This window comes from Thunnus thynnus, chromosome 10 (assembly GCF_963924715.1).
Source record: "Thunnus thynnus chromosome 10, fThuThy2.1, whole genome shotgun sequence".
In the NCBI taxonomy this organism is placed as follows: Eukaryota; Metazoa; Chordata; class Actinopteri; order Scombriformes; family Scombridae; genus Thunnus; species Thunnus thynnus.
In genome coordinates, this window is record NC_089526.1 from 33,499,672 (window position 1) to 33,518,741 (window position 19,070).

The following is a 19,070-nucleotide window of genomic DNA, read 5'->3' on the forward strand; positions in this document are numbered from 1 at the left end:
TTAATAACGCATGAACTACAGCGTCAGCCGCCAAGAGGAGACAGAACGCGAAAGAGGCTGGTACTGCAGCGGAGCCGGGGACAAGCTGCTGTCTATACTCCTTCAAAGAGAAACCGAGGTACAACACAGGAGAGGACACTAAAGAAGAAGCACAACAAGACAGGTTTGCAGAAGAAAGCAAAAGGATCACTTTATACCGGCAAATAGTGTCTGTATCCCTCCACACACACGCCTTCATGTTGCGGGATCAATGAGCGTCAAGAGAGACAGCAGTGCGTAAAGTTGGTGAGCTGATCCGCCCGTCTCCCGCTTCCCCTGTGAACATTATTGTTGTCATTTTGGGGGGATCGCTGTACTCCTGTGGTCCCGGTTCCAGTGTGGATTTCAGAACCCATCACAGTGTCTTTGTCTGTGGATGAGCGAGGCTTGTTGGATGGTAACATTTCCAGCGGAGCGCTGCTGGGAGACACAAGAAGGGTCTCTGTGAACGTGCCACATGCGTGTGGGAGATATGGATTTGCTTTTGCTATAGCCAAGATTTGCCGCGGTTTTTTAAAATATTCATTTTTCATTTTTTGATTGTGTGCGTGTTGTTTTGTTATATTTTGTCTTAAACGACCGCTGGGATTTCAAGACGCGTGCGGAATTACAACCATGAACTTTGTTGTCAGTTTGGTACAAATCCTTTTGGCAGCGGTTCTTCAACTATCCACAGTAAAGGTGAGTCTTGGACTTTATTCGCTAGTTTCTATAAAACGTATATAGACAAGAAGCTCTCTTGTTCTGTCACCATCTTGTCTGTCAACATCTTTCTTTATTCGCTTTTATTTTTGATGAAGTGACACATGTAGGCCTATTCGGGCGATTTAAGTGTTGCGCAAAGAAAACAATGTGCTCACAATAATACTTAATAAACATGCAGGGTAAGATGTTGGCTATTTATAATAACTGAAAATAATGCATACAAATATATTAATAAATGAAATCTTTGTCAAATACATAGGCTACTAGCTCGCCTTTGTGCATTTTCTGCTCTGTCTGTATCTAAAAGTCTTAGTCTCACTTGCTCCTTTTTTGTTAAAAACCTCAATACATGACCTTCGTTTTTGTAATGCCAGACTATATAAAATCAGGCGGTTTAAGATTTCCTTTACAAGAACAACATAAAAGCCTGATAAAAATCAATATCAAGTGTGGCTTGATTCTGTAAAATAATTACTCAATTTCGGCATATATTTTGTTCACCGAACGCATTTACTAAAATAGAAATAATACTTAAATTTAGTTTTGTCTTCATTGGTTTCCGCACACCAAAAAAAAAAAATGCTGTAATGAACCGAAGCAATAAACTATAAAAGGCAGCCTATGATGTTGGTTAAATGGATGCCTTTGTTGTTACCTGTGCGCCGAACTGAAACGTAACTCATAGATTCCCAAAAAACCTTTAGAGTCATTATTAATGCAATACTTTGTTAATATTTTCCGAGAGAGTTCATCAAACTGCGAGATTTCTGAACAGAGTCTTGCCTGACGCGCCTTGATGAAAACGGAGTGCAGTCTGGACTCTGGGTCTATTTTTTCTCACGGTGCTCCGCCGTGTGTGGAGCTGAGAGCCGGCTCTCCTGTCCTGCCCTGCAGGATGCCCACCTCGCTCCACACAGCCGACCCGCTTTCTCACGCAACATCTCCGCCGGTTACAGCAGCCACATAAGGTAAATGGAAATCTCCCAGAGATGCCGCTTCGTCACGCTAAGTTTTTTTATGATCAAAACAAAGGCCGTTTCCTATTGGACCTTTCAAAATGAATCAAACCGCGGGGATCCATTTAAACTATTTGATTTGATCCGAGCGAGTGAATTGAAATGAATGCACGTTTTAAGAGAATTTACTCTTTTTACCTTCATAAATCCTTGAAATCTGAAGTGATATGAATGGAGTATAACACCACCTCTTGTACATGTAGCCTACTGTCACCATTATTATGGCTTCATGTTGAGCTATCTGCTTCTGTCTTCAAATGATTAAAACACGAAAGCCTGTAATTTTATTAATATGAACTGATAGACCAGGCTTTTAAATTTTCAACTGAGTATGCAGAGTTCCATTAATTTTTAAGTTAATTGTTTAACATACAGTACAGCTGTTTTAACGCCAGGCTCCAGCGCTTTTATTTTGAAGGTAAACATCCTTGCTGCTCACCTGTGTGTTTGTAGCTTGACAGAGTTGACGCCTCTGACTGCACTTGTTAATGAGCAGATATATAATGGAATTAAAGCCTATTACAACCAGGTTTTTAGAGTTTAACTCCTCTTCATTCTGATATGACTCTTATGATCATCATTTATAACTTATGGCATGGTAACTAGCATCATCAGACTGCTGATTTAGCTGCACCCTGGATCAGCTTTTAATGTCATAAGCTGGCAATAACATGGAAATAAAATCATTTACATGCTTTCTTGTATTATGATTTGTACAATAAAAGTCCACAAGACATAATTTGTTTCAATTTGATGACATGTTTATAGAAACTGTACTGCATACAGATTAGAAATATTTAACACCTGGTCCCATGTGTATCTCTTGCAGACTGCCAGCATTAACAAGGGAGTGGACAAGAGTAAAAATGAGGGTAAGTGTTGTCTACAATCTATAATAAAACTGTCTAATTAAAAGACTTCTTTTCCTCTGTATCCAGGCCAGATGACCATAGAGCCACCTAGTGGACATGTAATGAACATTTGTATCTCCTTCGCCATAGGTCTTATCTAAACTTATTTCTTTAAAAGTTTGAAGCTTTGAAATGTGCAGTGTGTATTGGTTCCTCAGTGTGAGCTTAAGATTGTTTTTTCTGTACAAAGCAGGCAGGAATCAAAGTTCCCAGTGGTGAAAGGTCTGACTTGGGACTTTGGAGTCACCATAAAAGTGGTGCAGATTTCAAAACAAGAGTTAATGTGAGAGAAAAGACGGACACAGTCAAGTACATTATAATAATTCACAGTTGTTACATTTTTGTGTGTGTCTGTGGTTGAAGCACACAGTCAACATGAGCAGACAGTCAGCCTTGGTTCAATGCCGTAAGCATGTTTGTTTGACAGTGACACTGCTGTGTTCAGGCCAAGGTTGGACCTGTTGGATGGTGATGGATGTAGATGCAGATTAGCCACTACAGACAGCATCAGTAGGCCAGCACAGGGTCGTTTGGTTGTTGTTGGTGTTTATAGGGGAGCAGGAAGTCTGCCACCTGCATGCTGCGGAACTTAACACACCGCCACTGTCAGAGATCTCACCACTCACCAAAAGCTGTGCTACTATTATTGATGTGACTGTGATGTTAAATCACTTCAGCCATGACATTCAAATGGAGATGAATCTATTTTTCTTGTTGTCAACATAACCCACAAAATACTAAAACCAACAATGTGTCAGTCCTTCTCTTAAGATTTACTTTTTGACCTCCCTTCCCTATCTGTGGCACTCAGCTCCAAGCTTTATTAAATCATTAAAACTGCTCATAAATATATATTCATTTAAAAAAAACCTTTTCTTTCAACCACATCTCATGGTCTTCATCCACATATGGAATTTGCCCAGTTGTCATGATGTGAACTAAAGTATGGAACTTTGGTCATCTGATAATGTTGAAAACCATGAGGTGCAATTGAAAGCCATTGAAAAAGCAGACCTTGAGTTAAGATTTTCTTCTTGGCCTGTGTTCATGGTAATGAAGGAACATGTCACCCAGTGCAACAGTGTGGTTCACTGATTTTAGAGGTCTATGGCAATGAGGAAATAATATATATCAGGCTCTGATACACACACAATACTTGTTAGTAGATCAATTCATTGTTGGTTTGAGTGTATGGGATTTGTTGATAATAAGGACGAATATAGAATATCACCAGATATATTCTTTACAGGATGATGTAAGAGGGAACAAATTGTTGCAACCTCTGTTAAGAGGCAGAACCAGTTGAGTATGTTGACATGTGGCTGTTGTCTGCTGTCTTTCCAGCAGCTCTCAGTCCCGGAGCAGGTGCTGGTGTTTTAGTTGCTCATGTGTGCTGGCCAGGTCACTTTGGAGCCAAGACTGCAGAGTCATTCTCTGTAGAGCTGGAGTGATTCATAGTGCTGCACATTATATTTTGTTAAAAAATCACATGTGGTCCTTTCAGTGTGGTCCGCCTTTGATATAGTGGAAGTTCCTCCCTGACCATAGCTAGTCAATATGCCTTTATTATTATTATTATTATTATTATTATTATTATTATTATTATTATTATTATTATTATTATTATTATTATTATCATTATTATTATCATTATTATTGTTATTATTACATCATATCACATGTCTTACCACAGAGGCTCCTCTGTCATGTGGGTGGCTTTTACTCTACAGTCTGTAAAAGCAGCAGTGAAACTTGCCTCGTCATGCCTCAGCTGAAGAAATGTGACTTTCAGTGGTCAGGACAGTTGAAATACAGTTTCAGAGTTTTCCAATAAAATTACCATCTGTGTATTTGTTGTAGTAACTTTGAAAGCTAATTGGCACACAGTCAGTCTCTAACATTCGTCCACAGTGGTGGCCCTCATGGGGTCACATGTCAGAGGTGAACCCTGGCGCCACAGTGCCTGAGGTCACGGCTGCTCTGACAAACCAGGAGGTCAGGAGTTAGCCAGGGGTCGCTGGGAACCCAGTCTGATGGACTGTGGGACAGATTATTCTGGGCTGCACAGGGGATGGAAACACAGAGAATGAAGGCAGGTCCCAGCACTGAGGGAAATATCTATGCTTCAGTAAATAATGAGTTTGGGATTTATGATTTTATCTGACATTATTATCAGAACATAGTTATCAACTTTCTGTTCTTGACATTTACATACTTTATGCTTGTTTGTCATATTGTATATACGTTTTGTCAAAAACCGCTGCTACATATTTGTTGCACTTCAAAATTCCAAGGTCACAAGTTGATTGAATTTCCTAAACGTTGGTTGCTAGTAGTTTTTAGTGATCTTGGGATTAAATCTTTCCTATTTTTGCACTCACTGCTGGGAGTGTCTTTGTATTAGAGCATCAGCTAGTTTTTCATGTCTATTTCCACCAAAAAGCAGTCATCCATGAGTCTCAGCCAGTTTGACAATGACTTGTTTCTACAGCTTTCTTAAGCTTGTCACTGTCACAAGTAATTGTTGCTGATCTGTTGCACTGTTTGCTTGCTTAGATTGTGTTGGTATTGGGTACCACTTAGGAAATAAATGGCTGTAGTGTTCAAATAGCTATAAAGATGATGGAGGCAATGATGATGATGATGAAAAGATAATCTATTTGCACTCTTTTAGTCATCCTTCTCACGGACGTCATCAGTAAGAGTATGTGCCAGCCAAGGGAAATGCTGGTGGACATCTTCCAGGAGTATCCAGAGGATACGGAACACACCTATATCCCTTCCTGCGTGGTCCTCAACCGCTGTGGAGGCTGCTGCAATGACGAAGCAATGGAATGTGTACCCACGGAAACCCGCAACGTCACATTGCAGGTGAGCCCGAGATCTGACCAAGGTCCACAAATTTATCCCATTGTTGAACTTAACCGATAAAAATATGTGAAAAAAAATAGACAGTCATCCATAGACCACTCTGGTGCTTCATGCTAGCACTTTAGTATACACTATAAACACTGACAATGTCGTTAAAGATTATAATCTGTTAATTGTAATTTGTGTGAGCGGATTATTAATTTAAGGGTACGGAGTACGTAGTTCAAGAGTACATTTTTCAAAATTTGTGCATAAAAGTTTTTTCCTGACCATGGAAGTAGTAGTTGATCTTAGCTTTTTCCGGAACATTACAGGGGATCTCCATCACCGTCATCACCCGATGGAGTTTGTTTAGTTGTTTTGGAGATGGTTCAGTTGTCATGATGTAATCTCAGTATGGAGTTGAATGTTATCACGTGACCACAGTTCCATACCTTGGTCACATGATGACAACTGAGACATCTACATAACTGGGAAAACTCTACCTACCAATGAAGACCATAACCTGCAGTTGAAAGCACCAAAAACTTTATTTTATTTATTTTTAATTTTAGAACACAAATGACTAGTTTGCATTCTCAAACAGATAGGGTTAATTCTTTGTAATTGTTGAGACATGGATTATGAAAAGGGGTTGTCCGGCTGAGGTTTTCTTTTGTATATCTAGTGCATGCCTAGAATGTCTTGGAGTCACACAGCTTTTCTATGCAGACGCAGAGCAGAGAAAGTGAAGCAGCATGGCATCTCAGATATGTTGTTTACTCCAGCACACTGTGTTTACAGCCATGTCTGTGTGGTCAAAGCCTCTCCTGGCCTCCGACAAAGCCTGCTGTTTAGCATGGATGTCGGCTGGAGAAGTATAGGCATGTACAGTTACACAGACAGGTCACATCTTCAATGCGTTGGATTAGAGGGCAGTCAGGGCTGCGGTGTTTAGACTGTATTTAGGGTTATGTTAGAATAAGGGCGTTGAGGTGAAGAAGTTTGTGACCTCGGTTCTAAAAAGTCACATTGATGTTATTTTAATCTAATCCTTGCTTTGTTATGTCCTTTGTTTCTCTTCAAGGTAATGCGGGTTAGACCAATGGTAACGCAACATACTATTCACTTAAGTTTCGCCGAGCATCAAAAGTGTGATTGCAGGTAAGACACTCTAGAGTCCACATTCTCTTGCACACAGTGTTAGTCATTTAATAAAAGCAAAAGTCTAATCATCTTGCTTTTTTAAATTTCAGACTAAAGCCAGATGTTCAAGTAAAGAAAGAATAGTAAGTACGTGTTCTGTTTTTTTCTGTTTGTCATTTGTTCTAAAGGGTTCTGAGTGTGATTGGACGTTTCTGGGTTATGTCTGGAAAAGAAAATCAGGGTTTTCTACAACCAACATGTCTTTGATTTTGGTTGGTGACTTTGTTGTACCTGAGCTGAGTGAGAAGCAGCCAGCTGGACACTGTGGAGCTTAAGATCTCTGCTAACAGCAGTATGAATATCAGCAGAGTTGCATCTTGACAGGAACTCTGTCTTCATGTTGAGATGCACACACACACCTTCCCTGTTCTCTGATTTAGTTCAGCTGCAAATTAATGAAGAATGGCAAGATGAAACATAAGGGTTCCTTCAAGTGACATCACTATTGTCACCATGGGACGCATATTCAAAAGATGTGACTTGGAAGTATTTAGACCATAGAATGCATTCAAACCCACTGAAATACCATTCAATAAATCTTACAGAAAATAATACATTTTTGAATGCCAAATCTCTTGTCAAACTAAAACAAACATTCAAAATTTAAGAAGTCATGTCAAGTCTATCATCCAAGCCAAGTCTACAAGTGTACCATCATGTTTTCTGTGGATTATGAAGGTAGAGAGCAGGGTTTTCAGATTCTGTCTTCCACCTACCATTATTGGGCTCCCACACTTTGAGCATGCTCTTTTTATGGCAGTGGGTTTAGTGCTTTATGGTGCGGCTGTAACAGTGTGAGTGATTGAGGCGTAGCTGGCAGGCTTCAGACCACCCGCTGCTGTCTGCACTCTGACTCCAGTTCCACAAACCTGACCCTCGGCCCTCAGCTACTTCCCTGGTCTAATCATAGGAACAGGTGTCATGCAGTTAACCTATTTTTATTTTTAGTGATGTAAATAGAGGATGAACTCAGAGACGGGCTGAGGTGCCGTTGTTGGTTGAGAGAATTCACTCCCTGTCACAGTTGAAATAGGTCTGTGTGTGTGTTTGACATATGCATACATGTGGTTTGTTTATCTTGAGGCTTCTCAGTGGTAGGTCAACTTGTTTAATTGGATAGTGGAGTGCGTGTATGCTGAACTGTGCCTCAACGCGTTAAAACCTGATAGATTGATGGAGGAGAGATGGGATCATGTTAGCTAAGTCAAATCCATTTGTCATTGGGCTGAAATGAGTTGAACTCTGTCCAGCCTCGTTGGATGTCTGCCTGTCACTGTGCACGTAGGCAGCTAGTTCACCCTGCGGCAGGGTGGAGTGATGGTGCTATAAAGAGGATGTGCTCATTCATTCAGTCACAGGAACATACATCCTGATACACCTAGCTTAGTCCTATCTTGTGGATCAATATCCACCCTGCTAATGAGGAGACTATATTATAAAGCAGAAGCTCTGGTGGTTGATAACCTTTTGTTTGGCTTTATCAGCTATTGATTGAACCCTGCATGACTTTCCCTGCATCTACTCAGGTGTCTCCTCTTTTTCCTGCCTTCTTCACTGTTTGTCAGGGGTTAGGGCCAAAAGAGAAATACACCAGTAGGAATCCTGAGGCAGTGCTGCAGTATGTCTCAGCATCTCTTACCTGTGACCTTATTTATGTCTGGTATAACATTTACTCTATTTCTTTGGCAGCAGAATGAAGTTGCCATGGCAGTGGTCATGCTATCTATATGAGAAATGGTTGTCTTAAAGGCTGTCTGCTGCTCTGTAGGGTACTGCACTGATAAGTGCCTGCTACTTCTACTTTCTGTTGCCATGTTCCTTTTGTTTCAGATGATAGATGGCTTCAGTGGCTACAGGCCAGCACTTCAGTACAGAAATACAGACACATGGTGTGTTTAACTTAAAATTATCTTAGCCTTGAGAGGTTCACCGATAAGTTCTGCTTTGGGTTGTCCTGTTTTCATGCCGGAGGTCTAGAAGGTGATATAGAATTGATCGTGCTGCTGTGCAAAGCAAAATCAGTCCTATGAGACAAAGCATAGTTCTTTGTTGTCCCATAGCAGCCACCCCTATATATCTAGTGGAACCTTGTTTTGTCTCTGATGTGACCTTCCATCTCATAAGCATAGCACTGTAACAGATACCACGACAGCTACAGTGTCTACCGCAACTTCAAAGTAGTAGTTGTTCTCATCTTTGATGTTTTCATCTTTGTGCGCCTCTTACAGGCAGTTGTGCTCACTTCAGTTGGCTCTGACTCCAACCCTTTAAATGAAGGCCCTTTGAATAAATGATGATGGGCATTTGACAGATCCTGGAATCATCTTCTACTGTTGTCAAGAATTTCTTTTGCACCTACTGAGCAAAAACTGTGAAGAGATGATTTTGTCATGCTGAGAATGTTTTCTATGCTTCTCTTTGCCTGTTGAACCCATGCTGAAACCAGAGTCATAGCATTCTAGTAGTGCACATAGAGAGTGCAGGATGATGTCACCCTAAAAGATGGATTGATTTCAAGGATGTAAAATAATTTTTTTCGGGAAGTAAAAGTTTTCCTTTCATTCTGTCTTTAAGTATTCAGTCCTTAACATGGTGGCGGTAGACTTAGTGCAAGCCTCTCTGAGTGGATGGACTCACCTTGTAATTTACACAAATGCAGCAGTTATGACCAACAAACACATGAGGACTATATAGGCCTGTGCCACTCCTGGAGCAGATCAGACAAAGCACTAGTTATACAGGATGTGAGCCACAAATCCTGCGTTCTATGTAAACAAATGCACAAATTGTCTTTACAAAGCGATCTTAGTAAGTGTGACGATAAGGGGTGGGTTGGGGTGTGAGAAAAGGGGAGGGTTGCATGAGTGTCTGTGTCTGTCCTTTCTGCAGAATTCGCTCTATAGCTTAGATCTCTCTCTCTGTCTCTCCCTTTTTGCTTCCCTTGCAGCCACTGTGCGCCTTGCTCAGAGAGAAGAAAACGCTTGTTTGTGCAGGACCCTCTCACCTGTAAATGTTCCTGCAAATTCACACAATTAGACTGCAAGTCCAGGCAACTTGAGTTAAACGAAAGAACTTGCAGGTTTGTTTACCATACATATCACGATAAACAACGTGCCTTGAATGCCCCTTTTTTTTTCTCCCGCCTACTCATCTCTCCGTCCATCTATGTGCTTCCAGCATAGAAGGATTTCCTGCTGAGAAATGCATGCTTCTCCTCTGCTTTTTGATGTTGTGTTGTGTTTGTAGATGGGAATGTGGCAGCTCCGTGCTTCCCTGTGCTGGCATTGTCTCTTGTCAGATGCTACAGTCACTTGGTCTAGTCAACATCAGATTTAAGTGTTGGTGATGTCTTGAGATTGACTCTGAAATGTTGTTTTAATCCAGTCTAAATGTTTAAGATGTTAGATATATCTGCTTGCATGTTATTCAGCTCAGACATTGCCAACATTCATTATAAAAGTGTGGGTTAGGGTTCAAAACTCCCAGACTCAGACTCCATATTAGGTCAGTCTGGATGAAGCAAACAGAAGCCATTATTTACAATTCATACACAGAAGTGAATCTTCACACCCATCATCACAAGTGGTCATCATCCCATAATCTTGTGTCTCAAAAAATGTCAGCTTTTGATGAACGAAGAATGTTTTTCTTAGTTCAACAAGTTACCTTGATGACAAATGCATTAAGGTATCATAAAAATGGGTTTGAACGGGTTTTATGAGCCTAAAAGGAATGAAAAATGGCCACAGTCGATGGAGGAGCATGTAAACCTTTAAATGGTTCCACTTTCTGCCACCCTAATACAATTGGGTTGAATGTTATTTCACTTGTGGCGCTCACAATATTGAAAATATACACCTAAAAAAATCAACAGCAACAGTGAAACTGATTTTAATTATCATTTTCCAAAGCTAAATAAGATTCCATTCACTTCCATTATTTTGGGATGAAAGCAGAAATCTCAGTGACTGATACCTCAAAACCTGAATAATACATACAACAAAAACTTGAGCATGAAAATGATGTTTTAGGAAATATTAGCTTGATTGTAACTCATGGTCCACTTACTACTAGAGTTTTCTCAGTACTGTGTTCACTTTATCTCCTGATGAAGACCATGAATTGTGGTTGAAACACAGGCAATAAGATAGTAAGTGGATATTTAGTTTTCTTTTGTCAAAACTGAAATCATAATTTTGAAACAATTTTGACAAAAAAATATCACATGTAGGTTATCAGCACATATATAGATATAGTCATGGTAATTCACTTTGCAGGTTTGCAAATGACTGAATGCAGAGATAGTGTCCATGCTGCTTGCTTGTCACATTTACTGGCTCTTACTCATGTGCCGTATTCATGAGCAAAAAAAACAAAAACAAAACTTAAATACTAATGAGTGGAGTCCCCCTGCCCTGCCTGTGTGCAGCATGTAGTCAAATAGAGAGGTAGTGGGACCACTCCCTCTAGTTAACAAGGCTGCATTTCATGACCTCCCCTGACCCAGCCACTTCCATGACCTCTGACCCACGAGGGCCCCCCACACTGCTCTGGATTTAGAGAGCCACTTGTGGGTGGAGTGATACTGACATGATTCCAATTGGCTGCTCCATTTTCAGGGGAGAGGGTGGAGGGACCTAAGCCCCCGCTACCCCACTACACTCCACCCCACCATGCAGTTCCTGCTTTAACCCCACCCCCTCAACTCTGCTGCAGAGCTAACATAGGCTCAGGAAAGGAGTTGGAAACTGACCCAGATCATCAATCCTCCCTCCCCCCCCAAGCCCCAACCACCCTCACTATCCACTTCTACTTCCTCTCTTTGCCCCTGTCTCTGATTAATCTCATTGTTTTTGCATGGAGCAGCTATCTGCAAGACATTGTGATCATTATCATATTCTGTGAGACGAGGCTGTACTAAACCAATTTGCTGCTTGTCATTTAACCAAATTTGCATCTTGTCCTCCACAGATGTGACAAACCAAGGAGATGAGACCAGGAGAGGCGGACTACACTGTTATGAAGGAATTCTTTTTGGCACAGCACTTTGAAACCTGAGGATGCATTCCCTGCAAGGACACAAAATGACAACGCAAGACAAGATGCTGTGGATGCTGATCTTGCCACTGTCTGCTTTCCGCCTAAAGATATTAATATATATGTACATATACTATAAGTACATCGACAATGTGTATTGCTGCTACATAAAATGACACTATTTAAAGCGAAACGAATGCGCCACTGGCGTGTGAACGGGAAATGTTTCAGTGGCGGTCTGCTCATGGGTAGAACTGGGAAAAGAAATCTTATTTTATGTAACACTTCACTGGATGCTGGTCTGCTGTGGATATGAATATCTTAAATATTTCTTAGTAAGAAAAACTGGTGACCACAACTTCATAGAGCGGTGCAGCAGAAGCCAAACTTGCCTCCGAACTGTGACAGAAGAGTACAGTTCAGTACAGGGACGGAGGGAGGATGAGGAGGCGGAGTTGGAGGAACATCTGTTGTACTTGAACTGAACTGCAGGTCCAAGAACCGTTTCCCTCTGTGACATCATGTGAAGTTTTGTCACCACTGTACGAACTGACTCCAGTTGGTGTGATAGCACACCTTAAAAGTCTATCAGAGTTTTCTGAAAGGACTGTTGACGCAGGTTACGTGCCGTGGTGATGGATAATGTGAAGATGACTTTCTTCCCCCATGGAAGGGTTACGTGACGGTGGCAAGAACCGAACTAACAGTGAAGTTTTGCCAAGCAACTAATTAGTAACTAGGGTTAGGATTAGGTTTTGGCCTATCCCTAAACATGGGCAAGTAAAACAATGTCTAATGTTGGAGTTGAGGGTAGGACAAGAGTTAGGAAGTCAAAGTTTTCGTCAGGGTTTAAGGTAACAAACCACTACCTGTTTCTGGTTCCGCCTCCTTTACGTACCCCTTCCCTGCTGGGAGAACAGATTTGTCTCTCTTTTTGTGCACAGAGTTTATTATTTGTATTTTGAGGTTTTGTGTTCATTTCACAAAATGTCTTGAGACCAGGCTGCCTAAAGGGATATTACTGTAGGTATATACGGAGACAAGAAGTAAATAGATGAGCTAATCACAGCACATCACTGTAGAAATCCACAACCTTCCAGTTTTCTTATTTAATGGCTTTGTGTGTGTTCCAAAGAAATAGTCATACATCCACAACAGAGCAGTTCATCATAAACGATCTGTATATACTTACTAGATATCCCTTTGTCTAGTACACTACATCTAATTTATAGAATATTTCAGTATTCTGTATTATTATATTTATATGCAGTGTTAATGTGTTTTTTTTTTTGTTTTTCCTCCTCAACTGTTTTCAATCTGTCTGGAGATTGAATGGAGAACACGTATGACTGTAGATGCCTTTTTGTTGTGGGGAAAAAAAGGCTTGAAAGACAATGCTTTGACATTCCTGATTTAAACTAAAGCTGCGTTTCTCACCAGCCAGAGGGGGATCATGGTGGGCCTGTTGACCGATAGAAACCCCAGCCATCGACATGTGCGTGAATGATACGCCAACACAGGTGTTTTTCATTTTGGACTGGGGCAATGGACATGTGGTTTTGCACTTGTGGGCCCGAAGACACGTCATAAGGAGGACTGAGGGAGTCTCGTTGCCGCTGTTCAGCTCGGACCTAATTTAGTGAAGACCAATCAGACTAGGGCCTCTAGTCTGAGGGTGGTAAACTGGCGCAGTTTTCTCTGACTTAAACCCAGGCACTAACAAAATGGCCCCATTGTGAGTCCCAAGTATTACACTTGTTGTTTAGCCAGGAAAACACAGCCAATAACCACAAATCAAACTTTCCCTTTAATATTAAACTGTTACCATATGAGAAATTTAACTTACTCATTGCTGAGTATCGACAACAAAGCTGTATGATAAAGAATAAATAAGACATAAGGTTCAGTAAAGTCACAAGGTTTATTTTTAATTGTAAGTGATGAAGAAACACCATGAGCAACAATAGGAAGATTTAAAACTAATATACTGATGTTATATATAAAAAAGTATGCACCATGTGCTACCACATGTCATGTTATATCTGGCTCAGATTTCATGTCCTGCGCTTTTACATATGCTAATTATTAGGGATGGGCATGAGTAAAAAGGAACATAGATATATATATATATTAATATATATATATGTGTGTGTGTGTGTATGTTTATGTTTTTTGGGGATTTCTTTGGACAATGATCTGCACAGCCACAGATAACATTTCTTTAAGTAAAAATGACATTCAACGTTTTCAGTCAGACATCACTCAATCTAATGTTACCAGCAGAATGGCGACCATGCATAAGTGTGATGTTTGGAAGTATTTCAACAAAATAAACAAAATGAATATGCAGTACAGGAAAGTAGGCTAACCCTAACCCCTACCCGCATTTTCGTTTGGGCGTTCATTCGGACCCTATTCTTATGTCTTACGTTTTTTTTTTTTGCAAGTACTTGAGTACTCTATAATAATTTAACACAAGTACTCCAATATTGAAATTACTTAAAATGCCCATCCCTGCTCATTATTTGATTCATATTGTCTGAAGGCTGCTGCATCTCAACATTACAGAAGACAATTAGGACCACTAGATAAAGAATTTGAGCAAGAATTGACAGAGAATGCTGACGATACAAAGACAAATGAAGGCACTTCTATGCTATAACGCTGCATGCTCCTCCCTAACTGACAGGACCTGTGACTTCACTTCCTTCTTCCACAATAACTTGAGCCATTTGAGGGAAAGAATGACTAGTTTATGTACATCAATTATTATTCTTGCATAAAATTATTAGTTCAAAGGTGTACATTATTAGTTTATCTACCTGCAATAAGGAATTGTCAGAAGACAGGTCAAGACTCAAAGTCAGTGACTTAAGACTCCATTTTTAGTCCTTTCTCCAATGTCTGAACTCTTTTTGACGTTAACCCCTTCCATAAAACAAGGCTATGATGTACTAAAACCTCTAATGCTTGGTCAAACTAAAGGTTTGTAATGTCAGATGCTTATAGCCTAAAGCTGCTACACAGAAAACCCTACACAAGTAATTTCTTTTAATTAATCCTACCTGTGTCATTTGTTAGCACAGGTTGTACCACTGCTGTTCATTAATGTGAACCAACTGTAAAGAATTCTACCACCCTCAAACTAAAGGCCTGAGAGTGTTTTCATTGAGTCCGGCTGCTGGCTCAGTGCACATGCCTCTCAAGTCCTCTGATGATGAGAACATTCTATTTGTATTTAAATGACAGACATTTTGTTGAGTTTGTACAGCCACAAACATTTTTAGTATATTTTCACATTAATATATTTATTGGTGCTGTAAAATATTTTACAATATTAATACTCCTTTTTGTTGCTGTTTTTAGTGTAACTATTAAAACATATTTATTTTGAAAATACATTGTTTTTTATTAAACGTCAAATGGAGCCTTGTTTAAACGTTTATCTTTTCAGTGTGTAAATGATGTTGTCAGATATAGTTGATATAAAAGTGATCAGGACAAATCAGATGTTTCACATCCTAGTAGATCATGGTCATAAATGCACAAAATGGGACAATAAATAGACATATTTAATAGTTCCTCTGGTCTAAGTGGGAACTCCATTGCCTTCATTATTTGCAGATAGACTTGTGAGAGAATTAGGTTTAGATACTTGACATATTTGTAATAAAAACGTAAGCTAAAAGGTTGGATAAATATCACCTTTTCTACATAGTTCTCACCTGGAGCCAACAGCATGGATGATATACATCCATATCCATATATATATATATATATATATATATATATATATATATATATATATATATATATGGGTCATAACCCAAACAACCAAACAACCCATTGCTGCTAGCATGACTCAAATGTACTGTTGGTGTGTCTTCATCCTATTGATAGGAACACCACATCAACAAAACATTATGGGTCATTTTGTAACACACAGATAAACTGCTTATTTTGTCAATATTACTGTAGTCAGGAAAACGGATATAGTCTCCCTCCGAAGTAGAGCTACCCATGAAATACAATTTGTAAACAGAAGTTTGATAATCATGGTGGCAGTTCTACAGAATATGTACTCAGTCCCAGTTAACAATGCAATCAACTAGGTAACTATAAAGCAGCATGTGTATTCCACTGTATTTCATTATCTGTCCAGCATCACACACAATTTAGTTTTGAGTCTTACTTCATGTTTTCATCTTTTAACATAGTTCATGCTGGGATGGGGACTCAACAAGATCTTAAGGTTTTTTGACCCCTCACTTTTTTGTTTCTATATTTTAACCCCCTTTACTGTTTATTATCGTGTGTTCTTGTTTATGTGCAATAAATAGACACAATTTGTGTTTTATATGATAATTTGACCGGCAACCTTCCTAACTTCATTTATTGAACTGCTGTCAGATAAACTGTTATACCAGCTGAAGTTTTAAGAACTTGTGAACTTTGTTCCTGCTGCTGAATGACAGCTGACTGGAAAACTTGTGAGAGTTTCTGTAATATGAACTCTTGTGTCAGGAGCCATAAAGACAACGTGGGAGCTTTGCCACCTCTGAGGCAGCACTTTCACAAAAGATTAGGAATTAATGTCATACACAAGTGTTGAAGCACTTCAGCATGGCAGATTTGAGGCATAAATAAGGCCCTGTAAGAGTGCTGAGTCCTTGTGCTGCTAAATACCCTGAAGAATGCTGCAAATGATTTGATCTGTGATTAAAAAGGAATTTTAAAATATCAGGCCAACTTTGCCCTCATGTTAACTAGCAGAGTGTGTGTGGCTGGACTTTAAACTGCTCACTCACTAATGCCACAGACGAATGGGACTCTGGGAACAAGATATCCTCCATATCCTTCATGTGATTAAGAGACATTTCTACTGACATTCTCAGGTGTTCAATCTACCAGACAGCTAGGGTGAACTACTCTTGTTACTGCCACTGAACTGCACTCATACATACTATATTTATTTTAATACTCTAAAGCACCCCTCAGTTTAACAAAGCTTTTTAACCTCTTTCAACTTCTTTAGATTTTCTGGGCCACAACTTTACAGTTTTGAGCACTCTGAGCCATCTCATCAGCCTCTTTTCCAGCAGCAGCAGTCAAGTGTTTCCAGTGGAATAGCAGGTAGTGTACATTGGGTTTTACCTCAGAGCTTTTACCTCCAGTTTTTTCAGAGCTTGTACAGTGTTTTTCTCAGTAACCGGTGGTGACCAAACCAGAGATAAAAGATTTATCAGGTGGACACAAACACAACTGTTACTCTTTGTCTGCTGAATGTGTAAAGAAGTAAATGTATGCTACCATGCTCGCCTTAAAAACTTTATAAGGTAATAATATGTCAGTGATGTGTTTACAGTTTCTTTTTCTGCCCCCAAGTGGCACAAAATAACTTAACTTAGATATGTTATGAACATTTTAAAAAGTTGGTCCAACCAATTACAAAAACAAACCTCTCACTTCACCCTATTAATACCTCTCTATGCCAACAGCATTTTACAAAAGTGTTAATCTAATCCACAGAACACACAAAGAACAGACAGGAACTATTTCTTTAGTAGATGGTAGAGGGTAATCATGACGTTTCTTGCCAAAAGTATCTCAAAGATACAGGGAGATACAGTATTGCAGTTGCAATTTTTTGAATGCGCTCTACAAAATAAATTCCATTTACCTCCATTGAATTCTGGTGGAGGAAGATATCTCAAAACTTGGGCAAATAAAAGCAAAACTATCGGCATTGGATCTGTGTATGAGCCATGTACCAATATCGCTGTAACTGAATTGGGAGTTTATTTTGTTAGTTGTGTGTGTTTATGTAGCTTATCTACAAAAAAGTTGATGTGTTACAAGTTGGAAAATCGTTAAAACAGCCTTTCAAATATATTACCAACTAACCCAATTTAAAAGAGCATTTTCATGGAGAATAGAGGGCTTTTACTAGAGTTTAAAAAAAAGACAACTGTGCAATCCTGAGCAGTAACAGGACAATTTCCCAACTGTTGACTTTCCACTTAAATAATTACTCAGGAAAATCAGAGGCAGGTTACGCCACACAGGGAGGGAGTGGAAAATGCTGTCTGTAATCTCTTTCACCCTCCTCCCTGCAACAGTGCAAACACTTGCATGAATAAAGACACACACACACACACACACACACACACACACACACACACACACACACACACACACACACACACACACACACACAAACACTTAACACCTCCTGTTGGAAGAGTGTTCACCCAGGCTGGTAGACATTAACTCCCAGTGAGACTCAGTCAGGAACTCAGTCAGAGAGGCAGGAACAGGGCATGACCATTCTTATAATGTTTCTCTCTCATACTCAGTTTCAATTGAACTATTCAGTTCAGCATACTTCAGTTGCATGATGCACATTCATGGCATATTCAGTACATTAAACATAACAAACAAGACTAAATTATTTAGCTACATATGAATGTGTATGAGAGTGTATTAAGACATAAGCTGCATATTCAGCCCCTGCAACAAATCCTCTACCAAGCAGTGAGTGAATGTGGTCTGTAATCACTCAGAGATTTGTGGTACTTTTAGATACTAACAGCTCAGACTGTGTTTGTTCATATTCACTATGAAGCCATATGTACCCACTTCATTAATCTTGGTAGCTAACTGTTAAAAGAGAGTAAAAGTAAAAATGCAAACAAGAGGCAGTAGAGACAGATTCAAATCTGATTGTGCAAACCATGATACACCTTCTCATCATATGTTGTAAAGGCGTAAATGCATTCCCTCCAAGCTGCATATGCAATCTTTTCTCTTCCCAGGTGTATTTATGTCAGTAAGTAGTCTGTGGAAGTAGAATCGACCAGGTCTGTTCCCTCTGATGACAGCATCTTTACTCTAATTAGCTGTTGTTCTCCATGTCACATCAATTTGACTGGAAGAAAGCAGCACGAGCTATTTTCTAACACATATAGTCATATAGAAAGTATACCGGGCTGCTGTAGTGTTTATCTGATCTCAGTTCAAGCACTGAATGATCTCTGTTGATGAGAGAGCATTGATTTGTATGGTAGGGAGCAGCGTAAGTGAGAGCCAATAGATAAAACTTGTGTCTCGCTCGTAGTCCATGCATGTGTTTGTGTTACTGTTCATGTTCTGCTATTATAACTAAACCACTAGGTTTGTCACAGGTTTGTCTTCTTTGTCAGTTATCAAACAGCCATAAAAATGAAATTCCATTTTTGTCCAATTTACTGGGTTACCTATTTGCCAACTCAAAATTCAACACTCAACATTCTCTACCCAGGTGTTA

The 19,070-nt window shown here is 39.7% G+C and overlaps 1 protein-coding gene across 4 annotated transcripts; it reads left to right on the forward strand.

Annotated features, from left to right (window-relative positions):
• The first annotated feature begins 11 nt into the window (after positions 1–11).
• vegfaa (vascular endothelial growth factor Aa) lies at positions 12–15,191 on the forward strand. Of its 4 annotated transcripts, XM_067602521.1 has the most exons (7): positions 12–720; positions 2,590–2,632; positions 5,346–5,542; positions 6,609–6,685; positions 6,778–6,810; positions 9,675–9,806; positions 11,699–15,191. In XM_067602521.1, the coding sequence occupies exons 1-7, from the start codon at positions 655–657 to the stop codon at positions 11,718–11,720; spliced, it is 570 nt and encodes a 189-aa protein (XP_067458622.1). In that variant the 5' UTR covers positions 12–654; the 3' UTR covers positions 11,721–15,191. The 4 variants fall into 4 exon arrangements, with proteins under 4 accessions (XP_067458622.1, XP_067458624.1, XP_067458625.1 ...); XM_067602523.1 differs by lacking the exon at positions 9,675–9,806 and having other exon boundaries at positions 6,778–6,814; XM_067602524.1 differs by lacking the exon at positions 11,699–15,191 and having other exon boundaries at positions 6,778–6,814; positions 9,675–9,793.
• The last annotated feature ends 3,879 nt before the right edge of the window (positions 15,192–19,070 follow it).